Source organism: Trichoplusia ni, chromosome 21 (assembly GCF_003590095.1).
Source record: "Trichoplusia ni isolate ovarian cell line Hi5 chromosome 21, tn1, whole genome shotgun sequence".
Lineage (NCBI taxonomy): Eukaryota > Metazoa > Arthropoda > Insecta > Lepidoptera > Noctuidae > Trichoplusia > Trichoplusia ni.
The window spans coordinates 5543662-5562966 of record NC_039498.1 but is presented as its reverse complement, the minus strand read 5'-3'; the positions used below and the strand labels follow the sequence as shown (position 1 = coordinate 5562966).

Genomic DNA, 19305 nt, shown 5'->3' with positions numbered 1-19305 from the left:
ATTTAATGATAACCTATCAAAAATATAACACAAAAACGGGATGTTAATATATTTTTAATATAGTTCATCGCGGTGGGTTAATACAGTTTGTGTTGTCTAATAAAAAAAATAAGTAACCTCTTAAGCGAAACCATTTTAGTAATAAATAAAAAAACATTACTGATTTATCATAAATCATCATTTTTTACTTAACACCTTAAAAACTGATTATACAGGTACTTGCTTCCGTTTCAAATTTAGGCAAATTAAAATTTAAGATAATATACTATACGTTATACGTATAATAATATACGTTATAAGTAAAACATTTGATAACCAAAACAAATTATATAAACAAACAGTTATTTTTTAATAAATAATATTTCGTTATTTATTTTCCCTTAAAAATCTAGTTTAATACCTAAACCCGACTACACCTAAGGATATATATTGTTGGAAATTAATAACTTATCTACTCAACATCAATCCTACTAATATTTTAAATTGCGAATGTTTGTTACTCTTTCACGCAAAAACCACTGAACGGATTTCGATGAAACTTGGTACACAGATAGTTTATAATCAGGATTAACACATTGGATAGCTTTTATCCCGATTTCATGTTGCCGATCATTAGCGGGCAGGCTAGGCCCGCGGGCAATCGTTATAATATAGTGTTAGGTACAATAAACTCAGCCGTAGCCTTAGCATAACGATCACCATACTCTTTCAGAGAAATACGTTTATGGTCACATGATATTGTATCAGCACATAACTTCACAATTACCTAACCATAGCACGATGGCCAGCGCACTAACCTACTTTATCAGTCAAATCCTCAAAGCGACTTATCCCATAATTTGGCATTCTTATTTCCCTTATCCCTCTAGCAGTCGCGTCGTAAAAGATAATCTATTATGTATGTATTAGAAAATATATAAGTATGTTTATCAGTTGTCTAGTACTCGTAATACGAGCTACGCTTAGTTTGAAACTAGATGGCGTTGTGTGAAAGTTGTGGAATATTATATACATTATTTCTTTTTAAGTGAAACCGGGATCCTAAGCTGCATAACAAAAACCAGTTAACTTTCAAGGCCACCACGACATATACTATACATATACATACATATAATATGTATGTCAACATATCATATTTTTGTTATATGTGTTTGAAATTCTGTGAGTTGAGGAACGAAAGGTGATTGTTTACTGTTTTTTATGTGTTTGTTTATTCTTATTTAATTCTTGTTTATGTGTAAATTTTATAATTTGTAGACTTTTGTCCCCTTTTTAGTGTTTAAGTTTCTGTTGTAATTGTATTATCTGACTGCCCAACGATTTGGTGTAAACTGTTATGTTGTGTATGTTATGTGATAAATAAAAAAAATAAAAAAAAATATACCACATCCCCATCAATATATCCAGTAGATAAGTCATTAAATTCTCGCCTAGCTAAATAGAATATAATTCTTAATGAATATCTGTTAAAATGTAGACAAGCTATAAGAACAATGCTTGTTAAGTTTGGGCTAGCCATTTCCCTGCCTTTCACAAGCTATGTTGGGGTCCTCCTAGTGTATTAGGTATTATAAACGGAAAGACAGCGTGCTGCTGGGGAGTCGGTTGCTCTGTTTCCTCTCTCGCAGCAAAAGCACTTAAGACGCGGTGAAGGGTGGGCGAAACTGGGTGCTGACCAAGACCTTTAAAATGTGCTACTTAGTAGCCTAATTTGAATAAATAATTTTCATTTTATTTTGAATCTCACCGCATCCAGGTAAATAGGGTATTTAGCTTGAGCTGTTAATTTTAATAAGACATAATAGCTTGTCTACATTTTTACTTCAATGTCAAGATTCTGATAAAATTGAAGAAACATGCTCCATCTCTTTCTGGTGATGATATTTAGAAAAGGACAACAATTGATTTTTAGTTGATGAAAAGTCGGATACGATTAGCCTCTTCTTACATAGTTTCAATTTTTTTAATGTTTAGTACATTAGGAAAATAGTTTATTTATAACATCCTCAAAGGAATGTTATTTTGAAAATACTGAATAATTACTACTTTGTTTTATAAAATGTTGAATAGGATTTATCTTGTTTGTGGTCTTCGCTTTCGAATTTTATTTCCAGTAGTTTTTATACTAAATTAATTATATACAATAGCGTTCATCTTAGAAAAGTACAAAAATATAAAGGTGATTTTTTGTTTCCTTTTCTCATAAATTATCAGAAAGAGATAAAGCATGTTTACATTTAATATTACACGACTACAATGACTTACTACTAAATAACCTCAAATATTGAAACGCTGCTAAACATTAAGACGTTTTTAAGTGTATATCCGTCTAAACACTTTAAAGTGTTAGAGATAGCATGACACTTAACGGTGTCGTTTCAATATTCGATTAATAGTGCTATTCAGACTTAAGGGCGGCGGTAAAGGGCGATTTAAACTGCAGAGTATGGTCTTGTTGCAAAATATTACATTATAATTTGCTGGACTGGGCACTTTGTAACCCCTTACTCTTATAGCCCGATGACGTTAACAATCATTATCAAAGCATCAGCAATGACAGCAACGAAAAACATTTTATTTCGCTGTGATTTAAGTGCCTTCTCCACCTAGGGTTTCCAAGCAAGCGGTTAATGACAGACATAATTAGACAGATATAGGGTGATCTTTTTGCTATTTGGCCCAATAGTCTGCCCAAACTGGCTGGGCACTCCGGTTTAGCCATCTGCCAGCCTTATATGCACCATATAGCCATGAATCAAATTCTTGACAATTACCAGTCCAGCATTTTAAACCGAATTGAATATCATTAATCCAAGACTTTGTTACACCGCTGCGAACCTATCAAGAAAACACCTTATAAGAACCACCATTAAATCTGAACCGCACTATGTATATAATATCTTATCTTAATCGCCGTATAATATTTCGGCATTTAAAATCACGTTGGTTAAATATAATTTTCTGTCCTATATACTAAGTTAAGTATGATATACCTGCATTTATTTTGAAAACCATCTCACAGCCTTATACAAGAACGAAACTTAGGCAAGTGAGATTCTAAAATGATTGTTTATCTTTGCAGTGCCTTTGACCATGATGCGTAGCCAAGTAGCAAAGGTAACTACGCACGGTTGTCCTGGATCTGGTTGTATTTGTGCACGTGATATGTATACCATGTTAAACCTACAACGCGCGACGCGTCGTGAGTTCGATCCCCACGTAAGACAAGCATTTGTGTGATTCACGAACGCTTGTCCTGAGTCTGGGTGTTTTTGTACATGTTATTTGAATGTTTGCGGAAAATCACCAATAGAAGGATTAACCTCTAAGTGGTATTAAGAAGACAACATGATACTTAAAGGTGTAATTCGTCTCAGTTTCAATCTTGGATAAGGCTGTGCTTTTTTACTGAAGCTTTGGAATCAATACGGTGGGTTATGAACCATAGTATGTTTGCTTCCATATGAAAACTATTTTGAAATATTGTTTACTCGTTGCATAATTTTAAAAAAATCCATTATTTTGCAATACATCGACAAATAAATGGTTTATCAGATCATATTTATGGAGTATAACAACGCATTGAATAAGTTATCTTAATTCAACAATTGAATTCTGTAAAATATGTCAGTTCAATGTGATATTGTGTCTCTTTCTTGCCAAACGACATAGCGACAGACGGAAAAAGGATAGTATATTTTGAGAACATATTTAAAAGTTAAATAGTAACGTTTTTTATATTTATGGCGCGCGGCCTACCTTTTCTCACAGTGGAAATATTATTCACTGCATAATAAGGGGTCAAATCGTGTAAATGGACATCTCTATTTTTATCAGTATCTCAATATAGGGGGCAATAAGTCAAAGTAGTACAATACCCCCTTCAAAACCATATATTTCATTGTTTTTCGACCGGCTGTTATTTATGTATTTCGTGTAGTGACAATGAGTACTTTACAAGACTGTATGACAGTAAAACTGTTTTCGGCGATAACACCAATATCTCAAAGCCATGAAATAGTTGAAAAAAGAATTTGACAGTTAATGTCAAACCACCTGTCTCATTTCTAAAGTTGGTAGCACTTTAAACTTATCACGTCTACCAACATAAGTATTGTTAAGTTATTCACGCCTATATCTAGATTATTTTAGCGTCGTAGCTATTAGCTAGACTTTCGTAGACAAAATATACATTTAACATTATTTACATGTTACAAATTAATTAATTTTTACAGTTTGGGGTCAAGATTGTCGAAATCGCTTTGAATGGTAGCCAAAGACCAGGGTGTACTTATATCAATCTGTTGAATGTTTAGTAATACTATAGCAGTTGTGAAAGCAGGACGGCGCTCTACGACACTCAGTGCCCTTTCTCGCTTCCACGTCGGCGACCTGCGTATAGTTACCGGCACGGATCTTGAGCGCTGACCTTGACCTGCGTAGAAGTGATTGTTTGTGTCCCTTTTGCGGTATGAAGTGAGGCGCGGGGCGGACTAAAGTGCAGTGATTGTCCCGCAGCGTGTCGCGTCATAGCCGTAATGAGAGATTCGTTCTGTGTTACAGTTGCATGCACCTCAAGACGACGATTACGCGCAATTGTTTGGCGTTTTATTTTACGATGCGCAAAGCGATCCCCACTCTTCCGCCGAGCGCTCAAGATCCGTGCCGGCAACTATATCTTTGCTGAATTATTGTCGGTGTCAGGTACAAATACATGACATTGCAGAGTTTAAAAAACTGATGTCTTTGTTGTGGATGTTTCGGAGGAAATTTAAGGACAACGACAATCTTCAATCCACAAACTGTTTTGATGAAATTTGAAAAAGAAAGGATTTTATACAAGTTATTAGTGGTGCCTAAACAATATTTTTAATATATTTTTATATCTACATCACCTGTAACGCAGCAGAAACACGAATAAAATGATAAAATCCTTCCATTTCAAAAGACACCATTTTTATTTAAAATTATTTAAATATTTACGTTAACACCTCTTTGACCAAATTACATTGAGTCATACCAATGAGGTTTTATATTAGTTTCAAACTTAAAAAAATATATATTTTTACATAAAAATAAAATAATCGCTTTTTGGCGTTATTTTGAGGAATATTCACAAGTTTCATCGCATTTTTGAACAATTTTCGTTTCAATAGTATATTTTATTTGCGATCCTTGGGCGTATTAGCATTTCATACTTCTGTGATCTATCCTTGGATTGTCCCTGAGAGAACGATTAAAGGGTTTGACCCAAACATGTCGTTGATGTCACAAACCATTTTAATTTTGATTGAAAGTAATTAGTGTGTGTTGTTGCGTCAATAATATTATTTTAACAACAAAAACATAGAACCGACTTTAAATAAAAACTTCATGTATAATTATATTAGACCAAATGACGACTATTTCACGTTAAGCTCAGTTTATACCGCCGCGGAATGGAACGGAATGGAAGTTTTTGTACATCGCATTATGAACTTTATGTCAAGTGTATAACAAACAAACTAGCTTCGAGCCTAAAAATAGTCGCGCGCATTCTCGAGAATACTCCGGTATACACTTATACACACTTGACATAAAGTTTAAATAAAATAATGATAAAAGTATCAACAAAATCTGATCATCCAGTCCGAAGTTTTAAAGTAAAAAACATACAGACAAATTGAGAACCTCCACTTTCTTGAAGTCATTTAGACAACGTCATGTTTGAGTCAAACGGTTTGATCATTGATTAACGATATACATTTTTCTTTTAAGGTATTGAAATATCATATATACCATTTCTTTGCAGTTTTGGACTAAGTTAGCTTAGTACTTGACTCCAGTTTTATGTTATGTAGTTAAAAACTACACATATTTACAATTTTCATATAACAGTCGTCATTATCTTTAGTCAATTTAGTGAGCATCATGATTAATTACTAAATGATGCAACGGTTTACTCACGCGTATTTACCGGGGCACTCCCGGACCATTGAATAATTTTATTTTACACTTTCAGAAGCTTTTGTCAATATATAATTGTTGCCACTTCGATGTTATTGAAATAAAATCAATTGAAGTGTTTTCATCGTTAAAAATTGTATCTTTAAATCTATTTTCCCTATATCCATTATATAAATTGCAAGTAAATGAGCATTTCATACTTTTAATCAGATATTTCGTAAAATGAATAAGTTTTTAGAAAAGCGATAGTTTTTACTAGCATTGGCCTTGGAGTAAGACAATATGTATGTTAACTTACAACACATTCAATAATATAATCAAAAACTGCATTTTTGTAAACTATTAATTGAGCTTTAGCCATATATTATGCCTTATCGGATCTCTCGCTCACCCTATGATTATGAAAGAGTGAGTAGTGTTGTGTCACAGTTACGAGAGATTTGTCGATAGTCGATAATAGGTAATATAAGAGGCCTGACAAAAGGCTTATACAGGTTGCAATTTCGTAATGGCTCTACCATAAAAACTGATTCTTTTCTTTGACTTACTTATTTGATCAAAAGTATGAAATACCTCAACAAATACGCACCGAGCGAAATGGGGTGAAACAGAAAAATGTATTAAAATACAGAATTTAACAACAAAACCAAGATTCCAAATTAAAAATATTTTTGACATAGATATCGCAAAAAAATCATCATGACCTATTGCAAAATACCATTCTTTGGGTCCACAACACTATTTAAAAGTAAGTAGTTAATTAAAAACTAACCAAAATGTTAAAAGAAACCCATTTCACTACTCAACCCCATTCCCATTTCACCCCATTTCAGTATACAACATTATTCAGTATTACCGGTACGTTTAATCATCGAGGGATACATCCACAAACATTTTCTTCGGCGAATCTTTTGAGAGAGAGCTGCTTCTGTCGAAAATAGCTTTCTTCTTGTGTTGCTGTTCCAGTACTATAGTTTTGTATAACCTGAAAGAAAGAAGTAATCTTTTTATTTATTTAATAATTTATGTACATACAAAAAATAGAAGAATAACACAACATTACAAAATAGGATGTACAAGGGTGCTGCTTATTTCTAAAGAAATCTCTACCAGCAGACCCGCGGTAGGAGAAGTGGTTGATATTGGCAGTCAACAGTGTGCAACATACTAAAATTATTAATAAATAACAAAAGCATAATCCTACATAGCATTGTAATAAATATATATCTAATCTCATAAATACCTATTTTTTTTTATCATGAACGTGTTCTAGTCATTGGATACATGAACTGGGCTGCTTTTGTAAGACGACTAAAAAATCACGGTGTATATATATACACATTATAATAGCTCAGTCACAGGAGAGGAAGTGTTCTTTAACGTTTCTCTTTTGACGCAGTCGGGTAAAATGCTTAATTACTTAGAGATATTGGTTGTGGATGCCAGATGGGCTAGTTAAATATGGTATTTAAGTGACCTTTTAGGATAGGAAATGTTGATGTTTGATAAATAATATTATTTTAAGAGGCCCATAAGAACCTAGCTTAATTTTCATATATCTAGCCATATGAAATGACGCTTTTTGAAGATCTTGTAAAGCGTCTTGTTGACAATTCAAGTGACCCAAAGACTGGCTTTTACCTATCACAGAGGATTCGCATTGCTGTTCAACGTGGTGGCCGCTAGCCTTTTAGGCACTCTCAGACGACAGTGATGCCGATGAAATTTTTAATGCCTTATTATTTTTTTGTTCTTAAATTTATTTTAAGTGAAATACTAAGTTAACATTAATTTATCTGTATTTAAGTTTAAAGATTTAATACGTGAATGTTTTTCATTTCATTATTTTTACATTTGTATGCCCTGTGTAGCGGATCACGGCATGAACATACTTTATTTAAGACCTTCCTTATACCTGCGAATAACGAATAAACGATTTGATTTGATTTGAAATATATTTAATTTAGCCTTAAATATCCCACTGTCGAGCAAAGACTATCACTTCCACTTCTTTCTCTCACTCTGTTACAACCAAATTTGATCCATAACACAACTAATTTTAAGACGCCATTCAAAAACCAACTTTACTACCAGACATTAAGATACAAAAGCTGAATATCCAAAGAATACTTACACCGTATTACCGCTAGCATCTTCATTGATATCAAAATCCAACATATCAAATACGTGTGTCAAGTGACATCCACTCTCATTGTTCAGGTACTTCATGGCGTCCTCTAGAAACTCATTTACAGCATATATCTCTTCATCAGTAAACGGTCCGAGGAATTTGAATTGTGAATAATTTGGATCAAAAGTAAATTCTATGAAATAGTCACAAATCCTGGCTAAAATTTCAGACATAGGTGATGGTATAAAAGATTCGATCGGCGGAAGTCTTAAAGTTGGTGTTTCCGCTTCCGATAGTATTGACTGTAGGGTTTTCTCCGTGTCAAGGAAGTCTTCATTCCATCCCGAAATTTCTGATTCTGAAATTCCATCGTTGCCCCGGAATTGCTGTGGCCCCGAAGTTTCCACTTGCGGTTCTTTGTCTACGTCTGGTAATGGATAAGCATCCATTGGATATCCAGAAAATTCAGAGTCCTGCGAATCCGAATCAGGTTTTTGAGCTTTCAGATTTCTCGTAATGCTTATAAGGAAAGGATTAGTCTCTTCGTCTTCCTCTCCTGGCATATTATTATTCTCTGATTCTCCTTCTATCTCTATCTTCATTTCCTCCTCTAATTCCAACAGTTGTATTCCTTCTTCTTTATAACGAAAAACGGATGGAGGGAGTTTTCGGCCTCTTCCTAAAATTCTCGTTTGTTTCTTTTTACGGAGTTTAGAAGACTTTCTGTTTAATGTGAGGAATTCTTCTTCATCATCGTCTACGGGAAATTCCTTCAAATCGTCCGGGATGATCAGGAACACGTGAGACGGGGCCTCTTTATAGAGGCACACTTTGCTGTAATGGATAGTTTATTAACCAATTTTCAAAGAACTAGTAGTTACAGTGGTTAATACATATTAGAATAGTGTATTTAACTAAATCTAATAATATATATCTGTTTTGTCCATCAAACGGATTTTCAAAAAATATTAAAAAGTAAGAATGATGAAAAGGTTTTTAAGTATGGTAGTGGGGGCTAGAAACTAGACTAGACATGAGACTATGACATGACTAAGACTAGACATCACTTGCTAGTAAAAAACGTACTGGTAAGTGACGTCACACGGGCAGCTAGGTCACTACTGAGAAGGTTGTGAGGCGTGAGCACAGTTACCCGAAAATACACAAATACAGGTCGGATTTTGGACTCGTTCTTATGAAAGGCATGAATTTGATTTATATCCTTTTTTGACTTTGGCCTTAGGAATGGATATCGTTTGACTATAGGTCGATCTTTTCTAATATGAAAGTGTGACGTCACAATAAAATTAAGGTTGCGGGCATACCCGCCGTGCCCGCATCTGTGGTTGCGCGAATTTTTTATTTAATTTATTTATTTATTAAAATCAAATCTTAAAAACTAAACAATTTACCATAAAACCTAAGTAAAGGTTTGACTGTGGGTTACAGTCGCTCGTATTAGATCAAAATGCCACTCTCCGAGAAACATAGCTACTGACAGGAGATCCAAACCTATCATGACCCCGCCATGCACATACTGAGCAATAAAAGGCCCGACCGCCTAGTCAGCGTCCACGCCCTCCAAAAAGTAGCGCCGAAATGTTATAATAATGGGCAGCTAGCAAAAATATAAAACCCAACTCACCGGTAAGGATGCATCCCAGAGCTCCGCGTCTGCAACTCATAGCAGTTCTTATCAGAGATCTGCAGAAGCAGCTCCATATGCGCAGTACTCTTCACATCCACCATCTCAAGGTCATCGGCTTTCAGTTTCATGAGCACAATATTATGAATATGCTTCCTTTCATCCTTTTTCAGCCTTCGATCGAAGACCACCTCCACTTCAGAGTTGTTTTGAACGAAATCGAGAATATTGAGTAGAACGTTCATCTCGAAAGTGATTTTAGCATCAACCTTCTTCGGTTTTACGGGGCCTACGAATTCGAAGTGGTATTCTTCGGAATCTATCCTGTTTTTTGCCTGTAATTTGAAATTGGAGAGAAAATTTAGAGATATAAGGTTGGTGTGAAAGTAGAGATAATTTTGCAGGGAAGGTTTAAAATGTGTGTATACTTAAATGACACTGCAATAACATGACAAGACATTGTATAAAATAACGCGGAATAAAGAAGATATAAATCAATGTTTTTTAAAGTGCACCCAAATCAAAACCACAATAAAAATTAACATTGATTCATATCTTCTATTCCGTATAAATAATTACAAAAATCTAATTCTAATTAACACCGTTGTTTCATGATCGTTAAAATATAGCTCGCAGAGCAAAAAAAAAGTCGCATCGCACTCTTATAAATAGGAAATATAAGTGCTATAAAAGTATGATGTATGGTGATTCGCAAGAATTACAAATTCAGGTGACAGTCGCAATTTTATAAAAAAATTATACATCTACAATATTTATTAAGAGAGGCCAGAAAACACAACACACTATTTTCAAGGAATAGTCGACTAAGGGCCGATTTTTCAATCGCCAGATAAATTTTATTCGACGAATATGTTTGACGTTTTGACAGCTTTTGTATAGAAAATATGTCAAACGGCCATATTTATTCCTCAGATAAAAGTTATCAGACGAATGAAAAATCGAGCCTAAATAGTATTAACACTGGGCATCATTAACTAACTCTTTTACAATACATGCAAAGCGTGGTTCATAAAAATATCTTTTAATAGGGGGATGAAAAATAGATATTGTGCGATTCACAGACCTACCCAATATGCAAACAAAATTTTAAGAGAATCGGTCAAGCCGTTTCGTGGATTTCAATTACGTACACCGTGACACGAGAATGTTATATATTAGAGGGTAAATAATATATAAATATAAGTATCTATTTATTTAGTTCTTAGACTTACGAAGGCGGCGGGGAAGGCTGGTTCTATGGCGTCCGTGCCGTAGAGACCCAGCAATCTCATCTTTTGTATCATTCTGTAAAAATAAGTCGTCAAATATTAATGTTATACAAAATTTAAAAAAAACACTGGATAAAAAGTGATAATTTGTATTAACATGCGGGCGTTGGACCCAGGACTTAATTCTGCTATTTACAATGCCGATGAATGAAAGGAAATTGGATTAAATTTGACTCTATTCGTTCTATTTTGCCAACACAATAATTGGAAATTCATTGTATTAACAGCGAGCGCTTTGCCCAGTACTGAATTTTCAATTATTGTGTTGGCAAAATGCTTAGGAGTATATGAATATTGTCAAATTTAATCCGATTTGAATAAATTCATCGGAAATAGACAGAAATATAGGAGAAACCAAATGTTTTACTATCCTAGAGAGATCTCGTAATTTAGTATTGATAAATAGGGTACTTGACAGAAAAAACTCTAATTAGTCCGCACGACGGTCATATTTAAAAAGTTATGAGTTCTTATTTTATTTATTCAAATAAACAGTTGAAACTCATCAAAGCTGGTGAATTGTACCTATAGCAATAGGTCTAATAACGTCACTCGTCGGTAAAAAGTGTACAGACCAGTGACGTCACAATGGCTTCAAATTATTTCTTAAAAACGACTCTCGTACTAAAGTATTAAATCCTTGTGTTAGTTTTACAACGAGTTAAATCACAAACGCAAACCCAGACTCAGAATACTTTCCTATCGATCGCATCGAACCTGCGAAACATGGCGGACATTGCCTCTGGCGTGGTAACCTATAATACTCGGCTATCCGTACACTCAAACGTCTCAAACACGATACCATACTCTATTATTTTCTTTTTTTTACGCGTAAATAAAATATAACCTATTTGATATTATTTGCAAATGAAACTGGCAGACTAATTAGATTTTTCTAATCAAATAGCCAATTGCAAAAACATATTGAAGAGCACAGTAAGAATTGCAATACAATCACAATTTCAGTACCTTTCGACCTTAGTAAATGGAACGATAGGCGGAATCCTGTTTTGTTTTCTTTTGCGCCTCTTTTGAGCATTAGTCTGTCTCCTGAGTCTCCTGGTAATACCGAAGATATAATGCAGAAAACCTCTGTAGGCCCTGGTATAGTAGTCCTGGCCTCCCGGAGGCCTGTAGTAGTATTCTTGGGGCCAAACGGGGCCATCGTAATTGTGCGGAGACCCTGGGGGCCTGTATAAGTACTCTTGAGGATGTGGAAGCTTGGTATCCTGAGCCGGAGTGTCCCAAGATTCCCTGACCACAGGGGGAGAGTAGGCGAACTCAGGAAACCCGAGATGCCTGTAGGAGTACTCGACCCCCAGGACCTTTAACCAGTAAGAAGTGTCCGCTTTTCTATTGGGAGGTGGATAATAATTTGGGTCCTTAGGTATCGCAGGTGGATATCTAGATGAAAGATACAGATTGTTATAATTAGTATATTTATTATTTGACCGTAGTGATCCATGTTTAAGACAGCGACAATAATGTAATAATCAAAATCATAAGTAAGCTATATTAAGCAACTTAAATTGATTTGGACTGTACTGAATTATAAGAATAAATCTATTATAATATTTCACTACTTTTACATGCCCTCTAGTCTCAAACTAAGTGAAGCTTGTAATATGAGTACTAGGCAACTGATAAATATAATTATATTTCTAAATACATACATATATTAGGTCAAATCAGATTACATCCAAAAACAAAACAAATGATCATGCTCATTACACAAATATTTGTCTTGAGTGGGAATCAAACCCTGGTGGCACTAACCACTAGCCCACTAGACCAACAGGCCAGTCAGAATTGCAAATATTCTATTCCTGTTTCAATGGTGTTATTACCATGTCTTATGCTCATTTAGATTATACCACAAATATTTTTTAATTGTTCTACATTATGGAGGCCTTGTTTAAAAAGAGAATTATCATTGCTGATAAGTTTTTTCTTTAGCATAGATAGCTAATGAGTTGCAGGTTTGATGAAAAAATGCTTGTTCAGAGTCCGGGTTATTTATTACATGGATGTGTGTGCGACACAAGGAATTTATTTACTTAGTACGGCGTCATTGGAAAAAGTAGTAGAAGAGTCCTGATCATAGGATTACATATGAATCCATAGGGAGCCGGAAGAATTATCGCTAAAAAAGTACATGAGAAAATAGTTTTCTTCACAAGGAGTTTCAAATCTTTCACTACATTTCAAATTTAAAAATAGGCATATAATCTGTTTATCAAGCTTGTTCATTAAAAGTTATACAAACACATAAAAAAAATTGCTGTTTTATAAAAAAAAACAAAACACATTTTATGAAAGATTTAAAAAAAAACCATGTGTGTCTATAGGTCATTGCTTGATTTCCTACATTAAAAAAAAAAAAACAAAGCACAGGCATAAAAGTAAACAGACTTACGCGACATTTTGGTGGAACTTTACTGGGTCATCGTAGAGGGATCCCCGGTCTATGATCCGCCTCTTGCGGCAGTCTGGGATGTCCGGGGCCTCCACGGTCAGGCTCGGCTGCTCCGGCCATATTGAAGCCCTAAGCTCCATCTGGAGCGGCGTAAGCGGCTCAATAAACTGCGCCGGATTCGCACCATAACTAATATAAGTATATGGATGTAGATTCTTCGTACTATAATATATAGAATCTTCCCACAAACTATAGGGGTACGGATATATATTGTCTTGATTAACTACCTCGTCATACAGATCATACATTATTTATGAAGGAACACTTTTTAATTACGTTTGTTTACACTTTTAATGCTCTAACGTAACGTAACCGCGACGTTCGTTTCACATTATTTGTAATAGATTTCGATGTTTACAGGTTTTAAAATATGGCAATTTAAAATACTAGAGACGTATTACGGTTTTGTGCACGAAAGTTGTTATATTAGAGTTTATTTTTAATATTATTTATTTATTAATCGACACTTAATAACACTCATGCGTTTCAATATTTTCGTTTTCAAGGTTTACTGTGCGTATTCATTCATTTCGAAATCGGTAGAATGGTAAACATTCCTGCGTTAAAAAGAGACAAGTAACGAAGTTTTACGTAAGTTGAAGAAGGAACGCGAACATTACAACTTCATCATTTAAACTTTTCTGACCTGAAACGCGGTAAGAGACAGCTAATGTCAACTTTGACGTTTTGTGTACAGATCACATTCCTATTTACGCAAAATATTTCGCCGATCGATATCAGGATAAATTGATGGTTTGTCCTGATATCGATCGGCTTTCAGATTGAGATAAATTGATAATTTGCTTCTTTTTCCAGATATGACAAAAATAATTGATACGGTTTATTGAATCCTGTCTTGGGAAACATAGAAACAAACAAAATACACCAACTTATGGATCGTTCGAGCCTTAACGCTGATTATTTGCGACGTTAGTAGCGAAACTTCGGTCAGCTTACAATTAAACGACACACAAATCCCACAAAGGCTGGATGCCGAAAAAATAAAACAAAATATAAATTCCAACATTTATTACTCTACAAATCAATAATAGCTATTTCATAAACAAAGTAAAACATTAGACGAGTTGCACATGATTTATTGTTCTGTTAACACTGTTTTCTTATAATTTAAATAAACTTATTGCTGTTAGGAGAAAACTTATCAAATGCCTTACTTTTTTGGACGATGGTATTGCGTGAAAAAGGTGAAACGAAACATAGCAATGGCAAAGGAAAATTCAAATTTTCATCGATTAGATTAAATTTTTACAATAAAAACGGATCCCGTCAATAATAACAGGGAACAGGGTATTAAATAATAATTTTAGATATATTTAGTTTTATGCAAAATAAATATTTCCCATTATTATTTACAACAAAATCTGTCAAAATCGAAACAGAATTCCCGCCAAAAGTAACGTCATTCCATTTTTCGCGCAAATACCATTGTCTTTTTTTATTGTTTGGTCGGCTATGGCCGTTTATTCGGTCATCCAGTAGAATCGAGAGCCGAATCTTGCTGGTTTCTTCTCGGCATTCTCCGGTAGTTCCGGAGTACTGTCCGGGTACACCGCCTTCGGTTCTTCCAAAGGCTTTGGCCTGGAAAGAGAATAATTATCATTATATTTAATATCATGATGCCGTAAAATATTAATTACAATGTAATTATTTACATTAAGCTGCTGCTGGTAGTAAGTTGTCCAATGAACATTAAAAGACACAAACCCAGTATGTTTACAAGCCGCTTTTTGTTTAAGGAATCGCGCGGTTTTTTTTTTTTAATAAATATGCGTGATTTCTTACTACGTCCGAGGAGCTCGTGGCTGTGCCATAACCGCATAAGTGATTCGATCACAGGTTAAGCTATGCTTGACGCGGTTGGTCCGTAGATGGGTGACCATCTTTGTCATAGCGAGTTCCTCCGTGTTTCGGAAGGCACGTTAAATTGTGGGTCCCAGCTGTTATTCCTACATCTTTGATAGTCGTTACAAGTAGTCAGATGCTTGAAAAAGTCTGACAGCCAGTCTAACCAAGGGGTGTCGTGTTGCCCAGGTAACTGGGTTGAGGAGGTCAGATAGGCAGTCGCTCCTTGTAAAACACTGGTACTCAGCTGAACCGGCAAGGCTAGGCCGATGATGATCTTACTACGTCTTTCGTACCCCTAGTGATAATTGTCAAATCCCTTCCCCGCCTTGACGAGCTCAGTCTTAACTCTTATTCTTAATTACGAATAAGTATTACCTCTTGGTATCATGTACACGCGCCTCGGTGAAGTACCCGAAGGCCGGACGTTCGATGTTCAGCTTGTCGAGCGCGCACTTGTCGAACACAGCCTGAGTGTTGCGGCATCTGGAAACGAAAGATCAAATGTGTAAGGTCTATTAATTCTATTATACATAGTGCGTGATGAATTGCTTTGCGCATCGATCAAATCGGAGACTGCATTGCGATTAGGTTAATTCAGTAAAAGTGTGAAAATATCCGCATCCTATCCCGCGGATTGCGGACGTGTTACCCCGCCATTTCAAAAAAGTTATTTCTGGTGAAGTATAGGGTGGAAAGACAGTAAAATGCCTGCAAATTTTATAATATTTCGCCTGAGAAGGGATTCTTGCACATGAATAGGAATTAATTAATGATTGTAAATGTACATGTGATTTGTTTTTGTTTCTCCTACTTTTGCTGGTGGAAATGAAAGAGATAAAAGGCATTTTATGTCATTTCCTCATTATTGGGAGATGAAGCCGTATACAAATGAATCACTCACAGGATTCAAACTGTATTACAACACATAAAAGTCTGAACATTAAATAAAGTATTGAGAATGGATTGCAACAAACTTTTTGAACCAATTGGGATATTTTGCTTTCTGCCAGTGTTGCCATTTACATTTAACAAAAAATGTGTTTAAGTTTTACTGATTCTTTACTTATTTGGATTTTGAAATATAGATTTCAAGCCAGATAAAAAGCAGCTACAACCTGTACAGTATACCTTTAACTCACTGTAGTATTTTTTCATTCACATAAACATGTACAAAATATACACATGACTGTACATTTTGATTTTGTAAAATTTTGATACTTAGCAAATATTTTTTTAAATATTAATTATGTTTATTATTTTCTACTTACTGCCTCAAACTGAAGTCGCCAGAGCTCTTGTCAATACAGTTGGAGTACTGGTTGAACTCATTCAGGCAAGAGTTCTTCACCTTCCGGAAGAACTCCATCGTGCAGGCCGTGACAGCCTTGCCCTCCTTGATGCATTTCCTCGGATCATTCTCCTCTAAGCGGCATAGCATGTATTCCTGGAATTTGTTAGGAAGATAATATTAGATTATTTCTTAATGTTTTTTTTTTACTTCTTGGTGAAAGGTTGTTTTAGATATTTGTTGACAAATCCACTGATTATTTGTGTGTGATTTCCTGAAAAATGATGTACAATTTCATATGTTTTTTAACTAAGTAGAGTACACAAATCTAACTTTTAATGTAACAAATGACTATTTGCGGTTGAAAATTCTTATAAATAAACAGATACTGAAGCTACATAATTTTACTTTAAAGTTGTGCTCACAGATATATGAAGAAACAGCAAAGGGGAAGATCTTAACTAGTACCTTTTTTAATACCTACTCAATCTTGTAATTTGAATAAATATTATGTATTTTATTCTAATTTAAAGTATAATATAATATGTATATATTTTTATGATCACTTCTGTGAGTACATACAAATTAATGAAAAAGGTTATATTTTACATATTTATTTAGGTGCTCCTTCCATCTAAACAGCACTTTTATTTGTATCCTGTACTGGTACATATAAGAAATGGTTCCATAAAATAGTGAACTAAATAATAAGCAAGAATTGAATAAATATTATCTTTAAGTGACTGTTTGTGTAGCTTAGAACACAGCAACGAAAAAATGATTAAGAGTAATACATTTTTTTTATCATTATACCTATCATAACATAACCTCATTTAAATACGATTATGCAATCAATTTAACTGTAACATACAAGAAATGGGAAGTCTTGACTTACAACAACAAGATCCACTTAAAGCTTCATTAAATAATGAAGATTTACTCACATTATTGGCTTGTTCACAATATTTTCCTAAATGAAAGGAGCCAGCGATCAAAGTAGAAGACGATAAATGAACTTCAGACACCGTCAATTCCGAATCTTCGGGCAGGTGAACGTCCGCGGTGAGTACCATTTTGTCTTATTTTATACACACGAGAAATTTAGATAGTAATATTCAAAATAAATAGATAAATTTCTTCCACAAAACCAGTGGAAGAAATCCGAGAATAAAAAGATTGATTTTAAATGTCACTCATGGTTGACACAAAAAGAGATAGACAATACCATTTTGAACTAGTGTGAGAGGGATAAATACTAACGTTGTGGTATTTTGGTTTTATCCGGATAGTGTAGGTGACAGTGACAGTAAATTTGGAAGATTACGTTACGTTATACGATAAAGTTAGATTAAAAAGAAATAAAAACAACAAAAAATGCATGCATGCTGTAGATTTATTCAACTAAATTAATTAAAATCAATTGTCCATGTAAGTAAATTATGTTGCGTTAGTACATATATTTATGGCCAGCCATGTTTTATCGTTTCATGTTTTCTAAGCGTTTGGGGAAGTAAGCCTCGATTGGGGCCTGATATTCCTGCTGGTCATCTGAAACAATGTAGTTGCTTGTAATTTTTCCGTAATTTGTTCAATGTTTCGTATAACATAATACGTGTTTACTACCTTCATAAACTTGGAAATTTTCATTTGGCAGCTGATAAAACTTCGGGATATCGTAACGGTTCTCCTGAAAATATAATAAGAATTGTAATTTTTATCACTTTATTTGTGATTTTTTTACGTTTCTACAAAACAATATTCGCCCACGATACGTGCTTTTCATAACATCTCCTGTAAGCCAAGATTTATAAAGAAACCAACGAATACATCCGAAACAATTAAGCTTGGTGTGCCCCAGAAGCTTTCCACTACTGCGGACTGATATATATAATGAATGATAATAAAATAACGTAGATGAATATAAAGTGTTAGAACAGGCTTAGTTTTATTGATACTCACCGAGTCGTAGTTCCTTCTACCCATGCGAGGTATGTTCTTACTTGTCTTAATAACATAGCCCATGCTTCCCTGCCCAAATGGGCCGATTTCTTCATTACTTCTTCCAACCCTTGGAACATTATTAGGCTTAATAAAGGAACTTTCAGATCCACTAAAAAAGTGGATCAGGCAGTATGCCATTAATACCGTTGCCAATTTTGAGTTCATTTTCGAAACGTCAATTTTAGCGGGAACTTTGTAAAGATCGCAAATTGGAATGATGTCGAATACAATTTTTAGGTGTATTTATACTGAAACCTTTCAATTGATCCCGTATTCTGAAGATCTGATAACATTTTACTTGTGCTTTGAATAATAATTAAGTTTATCAATGTACAGATCATGTGGGTATGATGATTTTTATCGGTAACTTGGGCATATGCATTGTTCCAAATACATAAATGGGCCAACAACTTATTCTCTGTTTGGTTCCAGTACACTTAACACTTGAACCTGAAAACATCAAAAAAAGAGAACCTGGTTTCACCTAATCTGAATTAAGTAAGTTATTTCAATCAAATAAAAAAAAATAAGGAATATTATCCCTCCGATTAGCGGCCATGTTTTGTTGTACCTTAAAACGAGTTACGAGTTTTGTGTATTATCCATTTTGCCTTTTCAATTAAAGGTTTTGATTCATAACCACCAGTCCCATTGAATGTATTT

General features: G+C 34.5%; 3 protein-coding genes across 4 annotated transcripts; all 3 read right to left on the bottom strand.

The window, feature by feature from the left end:
- Nucleotides 1-3164: 3164 nt before the first annotated feature.
- On the bottom strand, nucleotides 3165-13992 carry LOC113504101. Of its 2 annotated transcripts, XM_026886210.1 has the most exons (6): nucleotides 13428-13992; nucleotides 11981-12415; nucleotides 10955-11027; nucleotides 9723-10057; nucleotides 8081-8911; nucleotides 3165-6931 (listed from the first exon to the last, which is right to left on the bottom strand). In XM_026886210.1, exons 1-6 carry the CDS (start codon nucleotides 13733-13735, stop codon nucleotides 6811-6813), a joined length of 2103 nt encoding a protein of 700 aa, XP_026742011.1. In that variant the 5' UTR covers nucleotides 13736-13992; the 3' UTR covers nucleotides 3165-6810. The 2 variants fall into 2 exon arrangements, with proteins under 2 accessions (XP_026742011.1, XP_026742012.1); XM_026886211.1 differs by lacking the exon at nucleotides 11981-12415 and having other exon boundaries at nucleotides 13428-13987.
- Nucleotides 13993-14503: 511 nt separating this feature from the next.
- On the bottom strand, nucleotides 14504-17853 carry LOC113504103 (NADH dehydrogenase [ubiquinone] 1 alpha subcomplex subunit 8). The gene is made up of 4 exons (XM_026886213.1): nucleotides 17586-17853; nucleotides 16622-16797; nucleotides 15729-15836; nucleotides 14504-15086 (listed from the first exon to the last, which is right to left on the bottom strand). The coding sequence occupies exons 1-4, from the start codon at nucleotides 17712-17714 to the stop codon at nucleotides 14969-14971; spliced, it is 531 nt and encodes a 176-aa protein (XP_026742014.1). The 5' UTR covers nucleotides 17715-17853; the 3' UTR covers nucleotides 14504-14968.
- A 163-nt stretch (nucleotides 17854-18016) lies between these two features.
- LOC113504104 lies at nucleotides 18017-19286 on the bottom strand. Its single transcript, XM_026886214.1, has 3 exons — nucleotides 18601-19286; nucleotides 18265-18328; nucleotides 18017-18189 (listed from the first exon to the last, which is right to left on the bottom strand). The coding sequence occupies exons 1-3, from the start codon at nucleotides 18805-18807 to the stop codon at nucleotides 18119-18121; spliced, it is 342 nt and encodes a 113-aa protein (XP_026742015.1). The 5' UTR covers nucleotides 18808-19286; the 3' UTR covers nucleotides 18017-18118.
- Nucleotides 19287-19305: the final 19 nt, after the last annotated feature.